General features: G+C 38.2%; 2 protein-coding genes across 6 annotated transcripts in view; both read right to left on the bottom strand.

Moving 5' to 3' along the window:
- Positions 1-406: 406 nt before the first annotated feature.
- slc46a2 (solute carrier family 46 member 2) lies at positions 407-5,475 on the bottom strand. The gene is made up of 4 exons (XM_084400301.1): positions 4,138-5,475; positions 2,925-3,008; positions 1,208-1,364; positions 407-1,094 (listed from the first exon to the last, which is right to left on the bottom strand). Exons 1-4 carry the CDS (start codon positions 5,099-5,101, stop codon positions 1,040-1,042), a joined length of 1,260 nt encoding a protein of 419 aa, XP_084256427.1. The 5' UTR covers positions 5,102-5,475; the 3' UTR covers positions 407-1,039.
- A 619-nt stretch (positions 5,476-6,094) lies between these two features.
- Positions 6,095-20,802, bottom strand: part of palm2akap2 (PALM2 and AKAP2 fusion) — a 109,684-nt gene continuing 94,976 nt past the window's right edge. For all 5 annotated transcript variants that reach the window (XM_084401451.1, XM_084401453.1, XM_084401452.1 and 2 more), the window contains 3 exons: positions 17,446-19,585; positions 14,361-14,554; positions 6,095-10,937 (listed from right to left, as the gene is read on the bottom strand). In XM_084401451.1, the coding sequence (XP_084257577.1) occupies positions 10,809-10,937; positions 14,361-14,554; positions 17,446-19,585 (2,463 nt within the window). In that variant the 3' untranslated portion in view covers positions 6,095-10,808. The remainder of the gene's footprint in view (positions 10,938-14,360; positions 14,555-17,445; positions 19,586-20,802) is intronic.

The raw sequence follows: 20,802 nt of genomic DNA, 5'->3' as shown, positions 1-20,802 counted from the left end.
GGTTAAACGTAGAGTGATTATATGACGTTCAACTGATTGTCTGCAGAATCTGCAATAATTGTGGTCCATTCATCTGTCATGTTACATGCTTAATGTTTTTATTTATTTTATTTTGTTTTAAATATAAATCACGTGTAGCATGAAGTGTCTTATGTTTACTTACGGATCAGTCCTGTTACCCTTTACCTCAAAGGATTTTTAATATTGGACATTTGTGATAAAATAATTAAACGAATATACTAATAATATATATATATATTTTCCTTTAATGTGTTTTTGTGCCTTTGCACAAGCAGAACTAAACTATGTGAACTGCCATTAAAGAATGATGATTCATAATACACTCATCAGAGACTTTGTGTAAAACTGCATATATTTAATAAGATCCATACATCATACACAGAAATACATAAAAATGATTTATTGCAAAAACTGTTCAATACAAATCTGAAAAAAAGATGTCAGCCATTTTAAATAGACAATGCAGTACAGAAATATTAATCCCATTAGTTAATTCATTAGCTAACAATGAGTATGTGCGTATGTTACAGTATTTAACATGTCGGTTAATAAAAATACAGCTGTTCATTGTTAGTTCAGGTTAGATCAGGTCCATTAAATGTTTACAGATAGAACTCTTGATTTTAATAATGTAGTAAATGTTGAAATTAACATTAAATAAGATGAATAAACTTCATCTCCAAACTTCAACTCATTTTCAAGTTTCCGTGTTCATGTTAACTAATGTAGGCAACTAATGTTAACAATTGGAAACTTAAGTGTTACTGAAATATCTAAAAACTAAATATTGTCAGCATTATTAGTCATGTGTTCTACATGACGCTATAGAGATGGCATTACCACAAATGCAAAGTACAACCACAGTGCAACAAGAAGTAACATTATCTATTCCAGCAGATAATATTATCTATTAAATTCTTCAAATTCTTATCTATTAAATTGTGCAAATATACATATCTTGATAACTTGTCCATTTCTGAGAGAGACTTAGTCTCTCCTTTGATGGGTCTGAATGCTGTCAGTTCCCTTGAATTCTCTCATATCCATGTCTTGCAGAGCGACATCCTACAATACTTGGCATAAAAAAAAAGAAGAAGAAATGTTTACTATTCTCTGAACTATAATTAGAATTTAATGATGAATTAAATGTTATATCAAAGGGCGACAAAAACAAATCTCAGCTTACCTAATGGGTATCATAGAAAGAACAGTGAAGATGCTGGACAGCATGAAGACAAACCCTGGGAAGGTGTCAAGTGTGGCCTGATAGATCTTAGTGTAGATGGGTGTGGTGACCAAGCTTGCAAGTTTGAAGGACAACTGGAGCATGACAAAGGTTATGCCTGTGGGATGAAAAGCAACTATCCGTGAACATTTCCAAAGACATGTTTCACTAAGCTGTGGAGATCCAAACCAAAGTTTGAGGGGAGCTTGTTCAGCTTGGCATCCCATCAACCATGGCTTTATTTTAATCTCTTCTACATTTCAGTTACACAGGTTCGGTGCCAACAGGGCTGGTGAGGTCTGTGGGTATGATATATCAGAAGAGTAGGGGGCCAAGCACTGAGCCCTGAGGCACTCCAATATAGTTTGCTGATGGGATTTGAACGGTATGATGAGAACAATTGACCAGTTAATCTTTAGTAAAAGAACTGTATTTTAACATTGAGATAAACATTTACAAAGTGTTTTTTTTTTTTTATTCCAATCAGTGGTTTGACAATCAAACTCATCAAGTAACATGATTTCAACAAACAAGTTTTTTTTTTTTTTTTTTACATCATACTGGGGCTGGTTTATAAAATGTGCGTGCGCACAGATTTGATCTTAGTGTGTGCGTACGCTAAAATCCATGCCAACGTTCATATTTATGAACCTTTGATGTGGAAAAGTGCTTAGTGCCATGTCAGGGTCTGAGGAGAGAACACACTTTTCCTTGTGCAAAGAGTCGGAGTACTGCAGTTATTTGAAAACAGAAGCAATTCTTGCCACTTGCAATTCTCAAGTGAAGGATTTGGACGTTGACTGGTTCTCTTTTTTACATTAATGATATTAATTAGAGGCTGCGTTTATAAAGCTGAGATCTGACACCATTCAGCTGTGCATAATTTCAAGATAAGAGAGGCGTGCACATGTCTTTTTTGTGCGTACATTTATTCTCTGAATCACACGTATGCACATTTGAGAAATTATGGTAAGATTAAATGTAAGATGGTTTCGACGCAATATTTTATAAACGAGGGTGAGGCCCACTGTTTCGAACCTTGGTTACAAAACATTTTGCCTTTGGTTAGTAAAAGGTGTCATTAAACATGTTTGGGCTGAGTTTTCATTACATTTACACCATGCCCGTTACCAGTAGCCTGTGGTGTTTCAAGTGCTTTGAGCAAATCATCATGATCCCATTAGCTTACCACTGGAGTGCCTCAGGGTTCGGTGCTTGGCCCCCTTCTGTACTGATCTATCAGACTCTAGCTTAACCTGTCAAAGACAGAACTCCTTGTCACCTTAGACAGCTTATTAATTTACCTCAAACTATCTAACTAATTGTGTGTACAACTGTAATCAATGACAAATCTAACACCAGCTGGGTCAGTCAGAACACTGACAACATCTCAACGACCACCAGACAACAAACATTTAGCTACTTATTGTTAGCACAAGAAAGAATTGCAAATATTCTTGTGGCCTCCACCTGTGAACAGTGACACAGTTTCACTTCTCTGTTTTTGGCTGTTTTGTTTTCACTTCATTTTCTGAACACATCAGATCAGATAGGCTTCACAGCACAGCTACATGAACATTTAAAATGTGACAAGGGTACATTGAGGTCTGAGTTTACATTTTAGAAAACGTATGCAGACTCACAACTCTTACTGACAGAATAAAGAACGGAGACCTACCATATGAGCTTCCCTTGACCTGCTTGGAGAGCAGCGAGCGAATGGTGGGCATTGGAATCAGAGCGAACAGAGTGACAGAGCGAGCTAAAGAAGACAAGAACAAAACCTCAGATCAGACGCAACACCAAGTCACATAAAGCTATTTATAGAGTCTTCCTGGTCTTAGCAATTTTACACAATGTAAATTCTTGTAAATTCTTCCTTTGAGGAATTATTATTGGATTCCAGTTTAAATGTGCTTTTGATAATGTGGTGTATTCTGAGTCTGACCATGTTAATGTGCTTTAATAATACTCTAGCTGTGTTGTAAGTAAACTTTAGAAATTGACTCTGTAGTAAGAGACTCAACTATTAGTATGCATGGTTCACACAATCAACACCTAACATTGGACCCAGTTTATATTAGATGTCTCCAACTAAAATCGATAGACTATACTTTGTTACTTAGGTATTGTTAGGTAACTGTTGTTACATTGTATTTACATTTAAAGTAATTACATGTGTGTATTAAACTAGACCGTACCCCAGCACTAAACAGACCCTTAATCTAACCCTACCCATATATCCCAACCTAATATAAAGTGGGACAGCAACATTTATAATATTATTAACAATAGTATTACATCATGCTCAAAAGATCTTTAGTTAGAAATGCCATGAAACTTTGATTCATGTAATCATATTTAAGGTAGCATACATTATTACTGATTACATTTTATGTTTTAAAATGCTTATCTATTTTATATAAAGCCTTTATACTTTGTTGTCAGGAATATCACAAGCTTTTGTGCACTGTTTCCAGATTTACCGTTTCTGACTCATAATGATTGCTTATTTGCTTTTATTGAACATGGTCTGTTTGATATTTAGATTTTAGAAAACTTTTAGAAAACAGTGATAACACTTTAGTTTAGGGGTTAATTCTCACTATTAACTAGTTGCTCATTAGCATGCATATTACTAGGATATTGGCTGTTTATTAGTTCTTATTAATCGAAAATCTTAATCGAAATAAATAAGTAATGTGGAATTGTCAAATTCACAAATATTTTTTTTCAATTAAGCAATAAGTTTATACTTAAAAATGTTTTGTAGGTAAACCCGTTGCCTTAAAATGATTAATTAAGTGAACTGAACACTTTTTTTTTAAAAGGGATTCCGTGAAGCTCAAGTTGTCTAGCGTCAAGTAGCTGAATGTTAGGCTGTAACTTACCCAAAAAGTACATTGGAGTTGTGGTCACAAATGCCATGAAATAAATCCCAACTGCGAAAGACACCATCCCGACCATGATCATGCTTTCATCTTTAACGGAACATCTTGTGAAAATCTTCACACCCACAAAGCTGGTGATGAAGAGAAGGGACCCAGCCGCGTTCCCATAGCCCACCTCAGTCGCGCCCCAGTTCAGCGGGTCTTTCAGCACATACGCGGCCAACATCTCCATCCCTCCCGCCACTGCGATATCATACAGGATCCCACTAGCGAACAGCAAGGCGATGCTTATTTTATCACGGGCTTCCTGGTTTAAGATCCCAACACTTTCCCGTCGCTCCTGCCTTTCTGAGTCATGCTCGACCCGCAGGATAAATATTGCATAGAGCAGGCAGATTAAATACAGCAGCACACTCAAACCAGATAAAATCACTCCGTGTTTGAGATCTACACTATAGAGGTCAAATAAGTGACCAGAAGCCAGACTGCCAATGAACCCTGCGATCCCGTACACCAGCTCGGTCCTCATGATGCGCACGGACCGGTCCTCCTCCCCCGAGCTCACCGACACCAGCGCCATCACTCCAGCCCAGTAGGACGCGAACCCGCCGCACAGCCCGTAGATCACCGGCACCGCGTACAACACCTGGAGAGGCCATCCCAGCGCGATGTCCAACAGGAGCAAAGCCCTGGACAAGAAGTAACCCACCAGAGGAAAAGCTATTGGCACTTTCCTGTAACCTCTGTCTCCAACCTTTGCCAGAATGATCGCTGGCACGATCGGCATGAACTTGAGCAGCATATTAAAGGTCATGTTGAAGTTGGTAATCGCTTTCTGCTCGCCATCCGGATCCGTGGCGTTTGCGCATCGCTCTTTAACGACCATTTGGAGAGCGGTGTCAAAAAACGAGCTGGCCACTTGGGCACAGAATACTAGAGGCGCGATGTATTTACGAAAGGACATCCTAAAGTTGATGAAAATAATAAAAACTAACAAAAAACGTGTTTGAGCAGAGTCGATACACTACAAGAGCTCAAACTGTCTGGGTGAAGCTCATCGCGTCATTCTGCTACAGGGAAGTTGCACACTGAAATACTTTAAGTGGTTAGTCACGTTTCAACCACACAATAGCACACTTTATTAATAACAAATTACTGTCTGATTAATGAGGCCATAAAGATTTGTTTTATAGCTATAACGTTAGCCTGCTTTGCTTAAAAAGTCAATAAAAATAAAATATTTGCTTCTTAAAAAGTCAAAAAAGGAGAATTTTGTAGAAAGATAAATCACCATTGCATCACCAAATGATGCAATACCTGTTTGGGTTTTTGTGAACCAGTCAAACAAGACCTCAAGTAGAGGATTAGTCAATGTGAACTCATTCCATGTCATGAGGGAGTTTTTTCTTAAAGAGATAGCCCCCCTAATAATAATAATAATAATAATAATGGTCATAATTTACAACATATGAAGATACTATTGGCTTTTATTCCGAAGAATGTTGGTGCTACTCTTCTTTAAAAGTGAAGCTTCAAGTTGGACAAAATGCAACACAAAATCTCCATAATAGTCCATGGCATGTATGTGTCATAGTGCATGTCTTCCGAAGTCATACACTAGTTTTTTTGTGAGAAAGGAACAAATTGAAATTGAACATTTAAGTGTTTTACTTTTAAAACCCACCAGTAAATATTGTTTTAGGTAGCCTATATAGAGCAGATTTAAAGTGTGAAAATATAAAAGGCTGCACTCATGTGTGTAGTCTAAGGCATGTATGCCATATGCTCACCTTCTCTCTAATTTTGATTTGTGTAGGTGGACATACATAAAAATCCAACAGAAATCACCTCTTTATGAGTTTCATAATAGAATTTGAATGGGTACAGCTTAAATTCTTATGCTATTACATTGTCACATATTTTGATACATTTAGAAGTCAAGGAAAGAACAGAGACGTTTTACACATTTTCTTTTTAATGAGAAAATAATTATATATGTGTGTAAGAGCGAGACTTACAATTACTATAAAACAATATAAGCAGAATATTAACATACAAGAAGTGGTTAACATGTCAAAAGAGTGCTTTTGAAAGCATTATCACACCATATCAATATTCCCTTGGTTTTTCCCGAAGGGAACTAGAACACTCATTTAACCTTTTAAGAAAGCAATTGCAAATGGATTTGTAATAATAACTAACTATTTAAACAACAAGAGCAAACATATTTTTGGTGTTACTTCAAAAGTAAAAGTAAAAAACACTGTTTACTTGGTTCAAACTGTGGAAAAAAAGCAATACTTGTGATTTCATTGAAGGCAAGTTTTTTTTTTTTTAAAGAACAGACTGTATTTTGTGAAACTCACAATGAAATTAAAAATCTATTGCAACAGACGCAGTAATTATCATGCACATGGACACTGGCAAACGCTTGACGAAGTCTAAAGAAGGCATATATTTGTAGTTGAACACATTTGCGGTCACATTAGCGATACAAAAAAGAAAAAAAAAGAAAATTAAATTTCACGAGCTAAACGGTCCATCGTCAATAGTGAGGCAATACACAAATCACCCGCTCACAGAAGTCACTTTCTGTTGCATAACTGAATTTGCATAACGTAAAAGCGAATAAAATCTGCATGTGGACATTTTTCGTCCTAATGCAAAGCTCCCTATAGGCTACTATGGAAGCTTATTTGCCACACAATAAAACCGTAATTGCGGTAATAACATTTTATCTTACAATATATAGGCTATAAATAAAAAAAATTACTCACAATTTCGCAATTCAGATTTTTCTTCTTCTCAGAATTGCGAGTTTATAGGCTATCTGCTATTTCGGATTTTATAACTCGCAATTGCGGGTTTATATCTCACAATTCGTAGAAACAAATCTGAACTGTGAGATATAAAGTTACAATTCTGAGAAATAAAGTCGCAATTCTAAGAATTGCCCCCCCCCCCCCCACATTTATATCGGAAAAAGCTCACAATTCTGACATTTTTCTGGCAATAGCGAGTCATTCTCACAATTTTGAGAATAAAAAGTTGTGAGATATAAACTCGTAACTGTATTATTCCGTAACTGAAACAAGCTTCCATACAATCTATTCCTATTCGAAAGACTGTAGACTATATCAGACATGACACAATTTCACAGATTCATAACTATTTTACGTAATTGGTGGCTAATTCATACGAATTCAAACCCCAATGGCGGTTAAGTTTCGGGGCGGGTTAGGGGTGGTCCTTCGTAATGAGTTTCCTTTAAAAAATGCACAATTTTTGTCGATTCAAAACGTACGAATTCATACGAAATCACCACCCCGTAAAATAGTTATGGTTTCCTGTAAGATCCGGTAGGAAATTTCGCTGAACAACGATAAAGGTGTGACTAAAATCTGTGGATTAAATCCAGTCATTTCAATAAGAATTTACACAATCGAGAATTTGCAACGGCTTCGAACTGGTCACGAATTCACCGCATTTACCAACAGAAATCTGCTTGGTTTGAAAGTGACTTCTGTATCACTACACTATTGACAATAAACAATCGACAATTTTGTCGAAATTTCGCTAGTATGATCGCAATGCTTTCTCCAGATGTCCTCAAAGGCTGATGCTTTACACATCAACAACTGCAACATTGCTCAATTCCTAATGGTTCCTTTTTCCTCTGGTATTGTACATTGAAAGCAATTTTGGCCACCATCCTATGCCGTAGGAATCTTGTTATATTACAGATTTGAACATTGGCTTGTTTATAACTTAACTTCATGAGGTAAAACAACCATTTTTGTCCATTTCCCATACATTATAGTACAAAAGCATGCCATCTTTAGTGAACTAAAGCTGGCTTTACATTTCATTTGAATGCTGCACATTTCGTGATGCAAAACCTGTCAGCATCACGGTCAATACTCTAACTACTCTGTGCTAGAAATGTCACCTATAGCACCTAAACAAACTAATGAAAACCTCTGAAAATGCATATAATATCACATGGCGTACTTGGCCCTCAAATACACACAACACAGTATATATGAATAAATGTGCAGTAATAGTACTAAACACCAGTCATTTTTTTTTTTTCAAAACTATTTTCCATTTATAGGAACACTGCATATATCTCACTGCTCAAATAAAAATATTTCCCCCTTATAAAATTCTAATTATTTGTTCACCAACAATAATCATCTCATATCAAAGAGTCCAAGTAAAAATCCAACATCTTGCTCTGAATAAAACTGATGGTCTTCACACAATCTCACATTAAGCATCAAAACAAATGGATACCTAAGAAAGTCAGTATCCAGAGAACCTTCTGCAGAAACATTTATAATTCTGAATAGGTGTAACTTTATATGACACCCACACATTATAATAATGCATAACTGTTATAGAGTTTCTAGTTTGTCTTTTTTTTTTTTGCCTGCAATTTGAGAAACTATGCAATATATACCACTCTTAACCAGAGACTACAAATACTTCATGTACTCATTAAAGGACAGCAGTCCATTAAATACTTTTTTCTTTGTAATACTATATATATTATATGTGGAGTATACAAAACATCAAAGCCACGTTGTTGAATGATGCTTGTGGGATTGTCTTCATTTATGGCTTGATAAATGCATCAGGCCGAAGGCAAAAATGAGAAGTCAAAGATTAAATCTAGAAGAGTAAGTGTTCATGTTTTAGTCCTCTTTGTTTCCTTCACGCTGCATGTCCATCACTGATGTCAGTGACCTGTAGGCCTATAGATGCTTGTTCTTGCACCTAACATCCTTTATATTGCCAAAAAAAAAAAAAAAATTCAGACATTAATTTGTACATTTGTAGCAATATATTTTTTACTGTGTTAAATAATGGTATTGTGTTTATAATTCCTGCTGGTAATGGCTTTAAAAATTCCAAAAAGAGAAATTATGATTCATTTAAAAATCAACTAAGCAATTAAGCACAGTGAAGTCTTGCATATTTAAGCTATCTTTATCATTCATATTATTGTTCTTTTCTTCATTTTTGCATTAAAGTGCCCCTACTATGCTTTTTTGATTAGTGTGTAATGTCGCTGTTTGTGAATGTAAAAGGTCTTCAAAGTTTCAAAGATCAAAGTGCCGATAAATAAAGTTATTGTCTCCCAAATGAAATGATTCTGAACTGCATAAAACGAGTCGTCAGTAATTCCAGTCTTACTTACTCAAACCTATGTAGAGTTGTAACATACTTGCATAATGCCAGGCTATGCTCTTCATTGGCTACTTGAACAACATCTACTTTGACCCTCAAACACTATAGTTCAGATATGATAATGAATGTTTGCCTGTAAGCTGTCGACCAATCACAACAGACTGGGTCATCTGACCAATCAGAGCAGAGTAGACCAATCACAACAGACTGGGTCATCTGACCAATCAGAACAGAGTAGACCAATCACAACAGACTGGGTCATCTGACCAATCAGAGAAGAGTAGAGTCTCAGAAAGAGGGGTTTAGAGAGTCTGAATGCTTTATCGAACCATTGCAGACATTGTGAGAAAAGAGCAGGTACTGAAATGTATATTATGAGAAAATTAAAGATTAAAGTGTTTTTTGACCTTTGATGCAAGTAAACCTGTTGTAGGAGACGTCCAAAACAAGATTAGGAACCTTTAAAATAACACAACAGGGGCACTTTAAAGGCACTGCTTTTGCTGTTCTGCCCTACACATAACACAACACAACATAAACATTCCCAAAAAAAATCTACATCATCCATTAAATGTTCTGCACCACACTATGTCTGACGCTATTACTTCAAGCCAAACACAGGTGCCTTCAACTGCAAACAGCAATAACATCCCAAAGCTTCCTTCACATACATTTCCTGTGTTTTGTCAATGGAGAATTCACCCGCTGCCTATAAAAAGCCATGACCACCTCTGCTTGGATGTATTGTTATGTTGGTCTGGGTGAAGAGTTTGCTCTTACAGATCTCAAGTCTTTCATGGTTATATGTCTGTGCCCTACTTTCATTTGTCCACCTCATTAAAGTTTCTCTCTGAACAATATGGCAATATTAGGAGAATGATTTGAGTTCCTATCTCTATAGGCTGCAATCGAGATCATGTGAAAATGTAATTAACAGGAAACCAAAAAGCAGTATTTTGCCCTTTCGGACACTGCAAGACACAATGTGTAAAGTTGAAATGTCAATAATCTAGCATGAAATCAGATTCATCCAATCTCCTTCAACTAATAACAAAATATGATCCAATTTTTTTTCATTATTTTCCCATGTCCTTAGCTGCACGGTAACATCTTTATGTTTGGGAAGTATAAATGCAATGTGGTCTTCACACTAATCTGATTTGCTAAGTTGCAACATTAATGCCAAAAATCCCAAAGTCTCAAAAAATGTGATACTTGTCTTTGCACAATCCACTTTCTTAAAACGTATCAGCACAAAAGAAAAAGCTATATCTTGGTAGTGGAAATGTAAAGTGTTATAGTATCTCTGGTCTTCACTGTCGAGAGAAAGTTCCGTCCCGTTTGTTCTCCAGAAACAGAAAGAACATCTTCAGAGAGGGGTGAATTCCCAATAAATACTTGTGTTTGTCCTGTTGCACATTTCCCCTCTGTTTTCTCTCTTTCTCGTTTTCTTTTTCGGTATAGAAAGAAGGTTTAGTTTACTCTTCCTCCTCCTCCTCCTCCTCCTCCTCATCTTCCTCAGCCTCATCCTGGTTGGCGTAGATTCCTGCTTCCCACCGGAGGGCCATGTTACTTTTTCTGCGAGTGACACGTGTTGCCTCCAGAACCTGAAGATAAACATCAAAATGGCTGTTATTCAAAGTTGTTTCATATGTTATAATGATATATTCACCACAGTGATAATAGAAAACATGTTAAGAAGAAGTTTCACGGTAACATGGTCCACTTTAGACACACTCTACTAACTATAAGTAGCTTTGCAACTACATGTCAACTAAGACCCTGTTTACTCCTGGTATTAAGATGCGTTTGGTCGATCGGATCACAAGTGGACGAGGGAGACACATTCCCTTTTACACCTGGTGTTTTAATCCGTCTCTTTTGTCCACTTTCAATCACTTATGTCCTGATTTCTTCCAGGAGAGGGTCTATGGGCGGGTAAATGTATATGAGTTTTTCCAGATCTTTTGATCTAATGGACAAAATAAGCTCACGCAATTTACAAATGAACGCAACCGGAGACGACGGAGAAACACACGGAGAGCCGCAGATTTGGTTTGTGCTCTGACAGCCGAACGCTGTGAGTGTGTGTTAGAAATCAGGAATGCTGAGAGAACATTGTGCTTGGTTTGTTTTTCATCATCAAACCAAACTTGGGTCTTCAGTCGACAAAGTTCAAGTCCCGTCTGGCTAGAGCGTTTCCCATAATGTTACATTAGGTCAGTAGACGGAGAGAAGACAGTCTTTAGTGGCTGTTTGAACACATTCGACCACATGAGTGTTTACAGTACGAAAGAAATCCGGTTGAATGCGTTTTCGACTACCTCTGGAAGTGGTCAAAAGTGGACAAGATCAAAACGTTTTAGACCCCGTTTACACCTGTATTAGTGTCGTCCACTTGTGATCCGATCGACCAGACGCATCTTAATACCAGCTGTAAACAGGGCCTGACTTTCATTAGAGTATTAGTAGACTGTCTGCTTAATATCTGCTAACTCTTTATTGTGATGCTCCTCAATAGACATTATACTGACTATAAGTAACTTTGCAACTACATGTCAGCTTATTCTAACCCTAACCAAACAGTCTACTAATACTCTGAGAGTTAGTTGACATGTAATTGCAAAGTTACTTATAGTTAGTAGAATGTCTAACATGGACCATCGAAATAGTGTAACCGAATTTCCCTTGTTTCATCAACATTAACTTGTGTTAACTTATAATGTTGTTTTATCAGTCCCACTTTATATTGAGTGTCTTTAACTACTATGTACCTACATTTAATGTAATAATTTGATACAATGCGATTGTACGATACCATTTCACACTGTACTTATATTTAAAAATACCTTCATGCACTTACATCTATAATTACACCGTTGACCTTCCCTTACACCTTAACCCACACCACCAAACCTATCGTTAATCTTACACCTATCCCAACTCAATAGCAGCAAAAGTGTTTTGCAATACATGTGTTTTGCAACACAATAAGTACAATGCACCAAAAAAGCATAGATTTTTTTTCGATTTAAGTAATTTGTACACCTTATATAAAGTGTGACAGTTTTATCTTTATATTATAACTTGAATCATGATTTTTCTTAGAAAATATGTGATCTGAGCTCTAAAATGTAAAGTATGTTGTAGAAGAGCAGGGAGATTTTACTTTACCATACTATACCGTGTTAGATAAGCAGACTACATTATTTACACTGAGAACAAAAAAAGGAGTAAAGCCAATATCAATGATTTAGTTAAGATCTTTAACAAAATATATCAATACGCATGTGCAGACATACACATCAGATGGACCGTTTTAGACCCCACCTGTTCCATGCTGGGTTTGGGTCTGACTGTCCAAAACAGCTTTAGATATAAACACCACAACACACAATACAAGTGCAAACACAGCATGAAAGCAGAAACAATAAAGCAGAAAAGAGAACAGTCATGCTGTTTCAAAAGTAAAAACTGGTGCCAAGTGTTACGCCCGTTGTGTCTTATTCCAGCGAACCTAAATGTCCAATCCGAAGTTCTCAAATAACTTGACTATTATGTAAAATATACAATACAAAGAGCTGAAATATTAGGAGTCTGAATGGAGGTGGTCAAATGCTCAAATGAAGACTGGACATTGTAAGTTCGTAGTTCTTTGACACAAGATTCATGTGAATTGATAGTGGCACTGCACTGATCATGTAGGTGCAAATACTTTGACTAGTTCAAAATGTGAATCCATATGTAATGAATGACGCAATGATTCGACACAAAAGACAATTATTTCTTGGAAACACATTATATGTGTCAAAGTATTCGGCACTGCTACAACTCCCCCACATTAAAACATGCAACAACACAAATGAAGGCACAATGAACTTTGAAGCAAGCATTGTACAAGTACCTCAGTTGTAACTGAGCGGACATACTGACAAGAGGGAAAGAGGAAGAATTAGTCAATGTGCAAACACTCGCTATTGTGTAGAGAACAGCTTGTGAAAGTAGATCAACTTCCATATGAATACTGGTCATGTTCATATATTTTACTTTTTATATACTATATACAGTTCATATTGGCTCAATACTGTGTGCTTATTGCTGATTGCACTTGAAATAACTGGTATTTTTCAAAGAGCATGAACTATATATATCGATTTCATTTATTGGCCATTACAGGCGTTTGTTTCCTGAGTTTAGAGTTTACTACAACTGACACATGTATTCCTATATTTAGATTTGTGGTTAACCAATTTTAACATTTTGAAATGTGTTTTTTTTTTGTCAATGGCGCATTCTGAAGCTTAATATTTTTGGTCCACCCCTACCTCAAATATTTGGTTACACCCTTCCCTAAGCTAAAATAAGCATGAATTTGTATTGTGTTATCTGTAATTTGTAAGGCCTTGAGGAAATATCCAATTTATAAATATTTGGCTTTTTTACTTGGCAAACTTACAAGTGCACCATTGTCATGGATTTATTTCACAATGGTCAGAGACCAATATTGTTACCACTACTGTGGTTCCAAAGCCATTGTTTTTTACTTAGTCTGCATTATAATAACAGAATGTGATACTGTCAGTGCAGCCAAGTTGCAAAAGACCCGCACTTAGTTGTTTGTTCTCCAAATAATAGCTTTTAGAGGAAATGTGTTGTTGATATCTGAGAAAGCAAAAGGGGAAAGACTGTGGTTGATATGAAACAGTGAGTCCTCAACAGGCATTTGATGGCGGTTTGTCATGTGGCACACATCTTTATGAATTCAGTTTCTAAATGAGCTGGAAAATCCCTTTTCTCACTTTCTTAGCATGAGATGAAAAAGACGAACTATGTTTCTGATGCAAGTCATAGCTATGGTATTTTAGCAGTTAGGAATCACTAATTCCAAACAGACCATTAAAGTGAAATTCAACGTTTTGATTGTAAATGGTATGTGGATGGATGTCTGAGAGATTTAGTGCAAGAAGAGTCCACAGACAATTCATTAGGCCATAAAATATCACATTCTAAGCTGACCATAAGAGACTTACACTGCTGTCCTCAGCTTTCTCTCTGCGCTTGACTTTGTGAGTCTCGAAGTCCTCCATCAGAGTCTGCATGAAGTTCTTGGTCCGCTGTCCTCCTCCAGAGTCGTCGCTGCCCAGATCAGACAGAGGCGAGGGCAGAGCTCCTTCTGAGGAGCAGGGCGATACTGGAGGAACCGGACGGACCTTCTCAATCTTACCTGCAGACAGACCAATACACACTTATACACACCATAATAAATCATTGCTCTACCACAGTAAAAGACCTGGGTGTTATATTTGACAGCAACTTGTCTTTTGAAAATCATATTTCATGTCTTCCTCCTCAGAAACGTTGCTAAGCTCCGGAACATGTGATCTGTTTCTGATGGAGAAAAGTTAGTTCATGCATTCACGACCTCTAGACTAGATTACTGTAATGCATTACTAGCTGGTTGTCCAGCATCCTCAATAAACAATCTACAATTAGCCCAAAATGCAGCTGCTAGAGTTCTTACCAGGTCAAGAAAATATGATCATATAACACCAATTTTATCATCTCTACACTGGTTTTGCCACTGACCTCTAAGGCCCTAAACGGTTCAACTCCTGTGTATTTAACTGATCTTCTATCGCCCTTCAATCCATCATGCTCTTTAAGATCACAAAACTAGGGGCTTCTGGTAGTACCTAGGATATCTAAGTCCACTAAAGGAGGGGGAGCATTTTCACATTTGGCTCCTAAACTCTGGAATAGCCTTCCTGATAAGGTTCGGAGCTCAGACTCACTCTCCCAGTTTAAATCTAGATTAAAGATGTATCTCTTTAGCCAAGCATTCACATAATGGATCTCATAACCTTGTACTCCAGTTATATCAGATCAAATGCACATGGTTATCTTTGCTTAGTGTTATGAACAGCAGCTAGGCTAGTTACTTTCCATTTGATTTTCTGTTTTATCTCGAGATGCCCATCCTAATGTAACTAGAGTACGTCAGCTCCAGTTTGGATCCAGCATCTTATGAAGACTTCAGATGCCCCAACACCAGTGAAGAGATGCTTTGAGTCTCCAACTCCTGCGAGGACTTCAGATGATGCACACTCTGAATCAACAATGAGCTCATTGTTTCTGCCTTATATGAATACATTGTTAGCTAACTGAGCGATTTGTAGATTTATTTTCCAGATTTTGAAGTTTTGAATCCCACCTTAGAGAGAATTGTTAATGTACACCCTGGTATGAGTGGTGTGTCAAACTTTTACAAATTTACTCCTAGAAAAGGTGGATAACAACACAGGAAAAATAAAACAGGACTGGGAAGAGGAAATTGGTTTTAATATTCATGAAAACATGTGGGATGAGTGCTTGAGAGATGTACATACATGTTCTGTGAATGCTAGACACAATTTGATTCAGTTCAAGGTATTTCACAGGCTTCATTATTCTAAATCAAAACTTCATAAAATGTATCCCACAATTTCTCCACTCTGTGATAAGTGTAAAATGTCAGAAGCAACCCTGTTTCATTCTTTATGGTCACATAGTAAAATTCAGCCATTTAGGAGCAGAGAAAGCTTTTTGTAGTAAGTATCAAACACAGGCCATTTCACTCTGTACGATGCTTACAAAAATACTTATTTTACAGATGTGGAAATCAGATTATGTCCCTATTTTTATGATGTGGGCTATAAGGAAATGGGAAATATGTTGCAGTTTGTCACGTATTTGATAAATTGTGTGTTGATATTCTCAGAAACTGAAAGCACTCTTATTTTCTTCTGCTGACGTTGGCAACTCGAGTCTTTTTGCAAAGCTTTAAATGAAAATTTGCTGTAGAAAATCTGTGCCTCTTCACAGGAAGTCTATATGTGTGCTCTCAGAACTATTGTCATTAATGAGAGGTCAATCACTGATACTGATCGCACAAGATAAATTCCAATACTATGGGATTTAGCATAATAGCTAAAAGCAAGCTAAAAGAAAGGACTCATGCATTCCCTATGACACCACTAGAGGGCAGACATAAACTTCTCAAGTACAGGACATCATCATGAATAAGACATTGTTGTCAAAAGGAAAAGCACACACTGCCATGAAATACTGTGCTGATGAGTGTTACATCGTCAAAACCAAACATACGTAAACAGAACATTTAAAGTACGTACTGCTACGTTATAATAATTTTTAACATCAAACCAACATAATTTGAAACTGTTGGTGGTCGCTAGAACTGAAAGCTTTTACATATATTATACAACCCATATAGCATTATCTGGTCAATTGTTCAGAGTAGTCATCAAGCTCATACAGTGAAAAACAAATCAGGCACTATGCTGCAGTTTTCTTAAAACCCTCTTCAAAAAGCACAGCTTGCAAAAGTGACTCAGGCTGAACAGCGGGTGCAGACCCAAAGGACACAGCGTGCAAGGAATGTAAACTAAAGTAGCTCTATGAAGAGAACCTCCAGGATCCCAGTGATATGACTGACAATCACCAGGTAATTAACATCAAATCTCGAGTTACAGAGCCAGATATATGTCAGCCTTCCGTTTTAGCTGATGGTTTGTATTAGTAGTCAAACATTTCTTGAAATGATGTTTCATTAACAAAGTTTGGGAGGAGCATGTTCAAATGATCTATCCAATCAACATGTTATCAGCAATTATCACGTCTAATCCTATCAGCATGAGAGGAAGCCTATACACACACACGTCTCACCTACGTTCCTCGACAGTTTTCAGCATCCCACCTCCACCCCGACTCCTCACTCTTGGCTTGTTCCTACCACAGCCATTTATTCTATCTGACTTATTTGTAAGTGTGAACTTGTGAAACAGGCGTCAACACATTGACCATCAGACTGAGTAATTGAAGTATGAAAATAATTAAAAATAATATGGTGTAATCCATGAAAAACTGCACAAAGAGCATCTTAAATATAATTATGAGTACTAATTAGCATCTTGTATGGTTTATACTAAAGGGCTATTAATTGTGGGATAAGTTACCCTTCAAATAAAAGACCTCAAATAAAGTTCATCACCTATTCCCTACAGTAAGTGTTCAGTTACTGCTGCCATGATTGCACACATTGGCTGGATATACTCATACCTGGTGCTGTCTTCCCAGTAAGGACCAGCTTGTTTGGCTGGTTGCTGGCCTTCAGCTTCTGCGTACGGGGCGGGTGCAATGTTTGTCTCGCCTGTCGTTGTCTCTTCAACTCTTCCTCGCGCTCCTGGGCTGCCCGGATCTCCTCTTCGATCATGGACAGGGTTCTCTGTTTGCGTGAGCGCAGCTTGAACGGCCCTGAGGTGACTTCTGTGTCCTGAGGACGAGTGACAGCCGCTGTGCTCCTGAGCTCTGCTGCCTCAGAGTACTTACTGAAATAGCTGAATTCTGGTTTCTCCGCTGGTGGTGGAGAGGGACTTGGGGGTTTGTAAGTGTTGACTGGGATAACTGGGGCGGCTTGAACTACAGTTATTTGAGGAGCAATTGTTCTCCTCTCCTCCGGATGGGATGGCACTTTGGGAGGTGGTGTGACAGTAGATCTCTCCACTAGGGGTTGGGGTTGAATGCTTTCCACATGTCTCTCAGGGATAGGAGACGAATGTTGTGTGGCCTGAAGAGGCTCCCATTTGTCATTCTGCTGAGCAATGGCTTGCTGGATAGCATTTTGGACAAGAATACCAGCATGGTATTCCAGCTCTTCTTCCGTCAAGCCTTCTCCGTGATAAGACCCAATCTGTTCACCTGGAGATTTGATACCACTTTCATGTTTCCCATTGATTGGTGTAGTGGCCATTGGAGTTGAGGGAAAAGAGTACTCCCCAAGAGAGTTTTCCAAATAGACACTCATGGTCTCATTTGATGCACCACTGTCACTTATGTTGTCCATACTGAAGTCATTGGAGAGCGTCTCGAGTACAGTGGTGTCCTGAGACCGCAGCGATAGGTCATCTAACCCGGAGTCAATTTCTTCCGTATGGTAGGAGCTGTTCAAAGATTGTTGACACAAATCAGAATCCTCTTCCTTCACAATGGTCATCACTGCCCGGGCACAAGTAAAATCATCATCTTTAAACTCGTTCTGAGCCAAACCATCTTTGGGTGCTATGACAGATTCTCCGGAGCTGCAGTAAATCTTTTCAGCTTTGACTGTAGTAACTTCACTTCCGTCATAGAATGTGACCCCTTCTTGATTGGCAACTGTGACAGAACCGCATGGCCTCTCTACATGCGTGACCTCGGGAGTCCTGAAGAAAGGTTTGGCAGAGTAAAGCTGCGGTGCCACGTTCCTCTTAGGGGCTGTGGGCTGCTTGCTATGATCCATCTGCAGAAATTGCTTGCGTGCTGCAGAAAAGTCAATCTCTTCCATGACAACATCCTCCTTGTTTCCTGTTTCAGGTTGGATGAAGGAGATTGTCTGTCTGGGTGCAGCTTGTGGCACACGGTTGGTTTCTGGCCTCCTCTGCTTCCTCTCCTCATATCTTCGAAGAGACTCCAGCTGCTCTGGCTCCAGCTCCTCTTCCAGTGCCTTTTCCTGAGGTGGATTCCACCATTTCGCTGCAATTCCAGGATTTTTCTTGACTGCCTGACCCCGAATGAGTTCCAGCCTTTCCCTCTCCAGCTCTGCAATCTCCTCCGTGGGTCTGACTTTCTTCACCCGGACTTCTTTCTCAGTTGGGTTGTCAAATAGTTTTGATGGTTTCTTCTCTTCATGAAATGGTCGGAGCTCAAAACGTGCCTCTTTCTTGATTGCTGTCCTAGGGGACTCAGGTGACCTTGTACAGTCGTTTCCTATCATCGCTGCATGACCATTGGGTTTAGTGTTAAAGTTATCATCAACAAAAGTGGTCTGTTTTTTCCCTTCTAAAACAACTTCATGGTTGTGCAAGGGTGATGTGTCACTGGTATGAACAGATGGTCCAGTTCCATGAACTCTAATTGAGTTAATCTCTGGGGAACTTGTCCCATTTGAAGTCATTTCGGCCCTGGGGTCACAACAGTTGTCCTCAAGGACCTGATCCAGGTACAGGATTTCCTTGGCAACTTCGCTGTCCAGTCCTTCTCCCCCGTGTCTCACGCTGTTTTGCCCACTGCTCACATAACTTTGCTGGGTCTTAGTCTGAACTTCAAGCTCCATACTGCTCTCACCAGTGGATATCACACTCACTGAATCGAAAAAACTCACAGTCTTCAGGCTTCTCTCTCTTTTCAGCTCACTGTCATCCTCTGAGAGTACAGGGGACTTCTAGGGAAATAAAGACAGAGATCGCATTAGTTCAAACATGCATTCATGCAATTCTTCTTCTTCACAATATACACTGCATTAGGTATGAGCATTAAGGTTGCTCATGAAAATACATAATTGCATGACATGACTTTTTTCTAACTTTCAGACCTTTCACACCTTTGAAATTCAGCAACTATACAGTAACACATTTAGTGCACAACTGGGTTTGTTTGATGACCTGAACACTATTTCTGAACTTGGGTGCACACATGTAAATCACACTTGATTCTACTCAAGAAGGTGTTCTGTGGTGCAGTTTCTCTGAACTCTTGCTGCTGATATAAGAGAAATTGCAGATGTGAACCGCTCTTGATTATGTAGACTTTGTGTCTTTGCATGCAAAACTGCAATGTTGAAAATAACGTAATATATGATGCATTGGCCAAATATGTGCATAGATGGACCCCTGCCCCAAACCAAAAGTACTTGGTTTATTTATCTGCAGAGTACTTCAGTTGTTTTTGTGTGCAGATTAACAGAAATTTCCCAAACTAAGTGAACCCCAATTATATTGGTTGCTATACCACCAACTGTGTGAACATCAGAGACCAAAGCAACATCCCAAAGGAAATATTGCATGTGACCATCATGCATAATATAGGTGGACTGTGATAAGATGTGGAAGATAATGGGTTTGTTGAACTCTGACCTCTGCTATCTGATCCTGAGTTTTAATAATTTAAGGTCTCTTCTCTAGGTCTACTCGGTGGTATAATGGAGTTGCACAAGTCTCAAGTGAGAGGAAAACATGGGACTTTCACCTTAGTATCCCCATTAACACACCCACATCAGATGATAGGAATTCATGCATAACTTTTTGGAAAATACCATTGACCTGCAATGGAACATAAAGTAAATATATTTTCTGTTTCAGTTTCTTCTGTTTGCTTGAAGGATTTTCATTTATGCATTTGGCAGAGCATTCATCCAAAGCAACTTACATCTGTTTCCCTGCAAATCAAACCCTTGACCTTTCATAAGCTACAGGAACATTATAAGATAAGCGAGGTTGTAATGACTTATGCTCAGCTCAACTCATGAGAAACAAACACAGGCTAATTTGAAGAAAACACTAAAGAAAAACATAAAAGGAAAGGTTTTGCATGCCCTAGTTTTCCTTATGCCCCTCCATCTCTATGTCTAATGGGTGTGAGTGGGTAATAGATCCTAGTTTA

This window comes from Rutilus rutilus, assembly GCF_951802725.1.
Source record: "Rutilus rutilus genome assembly, chromosome: 25".
In the NCBI taxonomy this organism is placed as follows: Eukaryota; Metazoa; Chordata; class Actinopteri; order Cypriniformes; family Leuciscidae; genus Rutilus; species Rutilus rutilus.
Note: the sequence above shows the minus strand (reverse complement) of the source record. Positions and strands in the feature narration are given on the sequence as shown.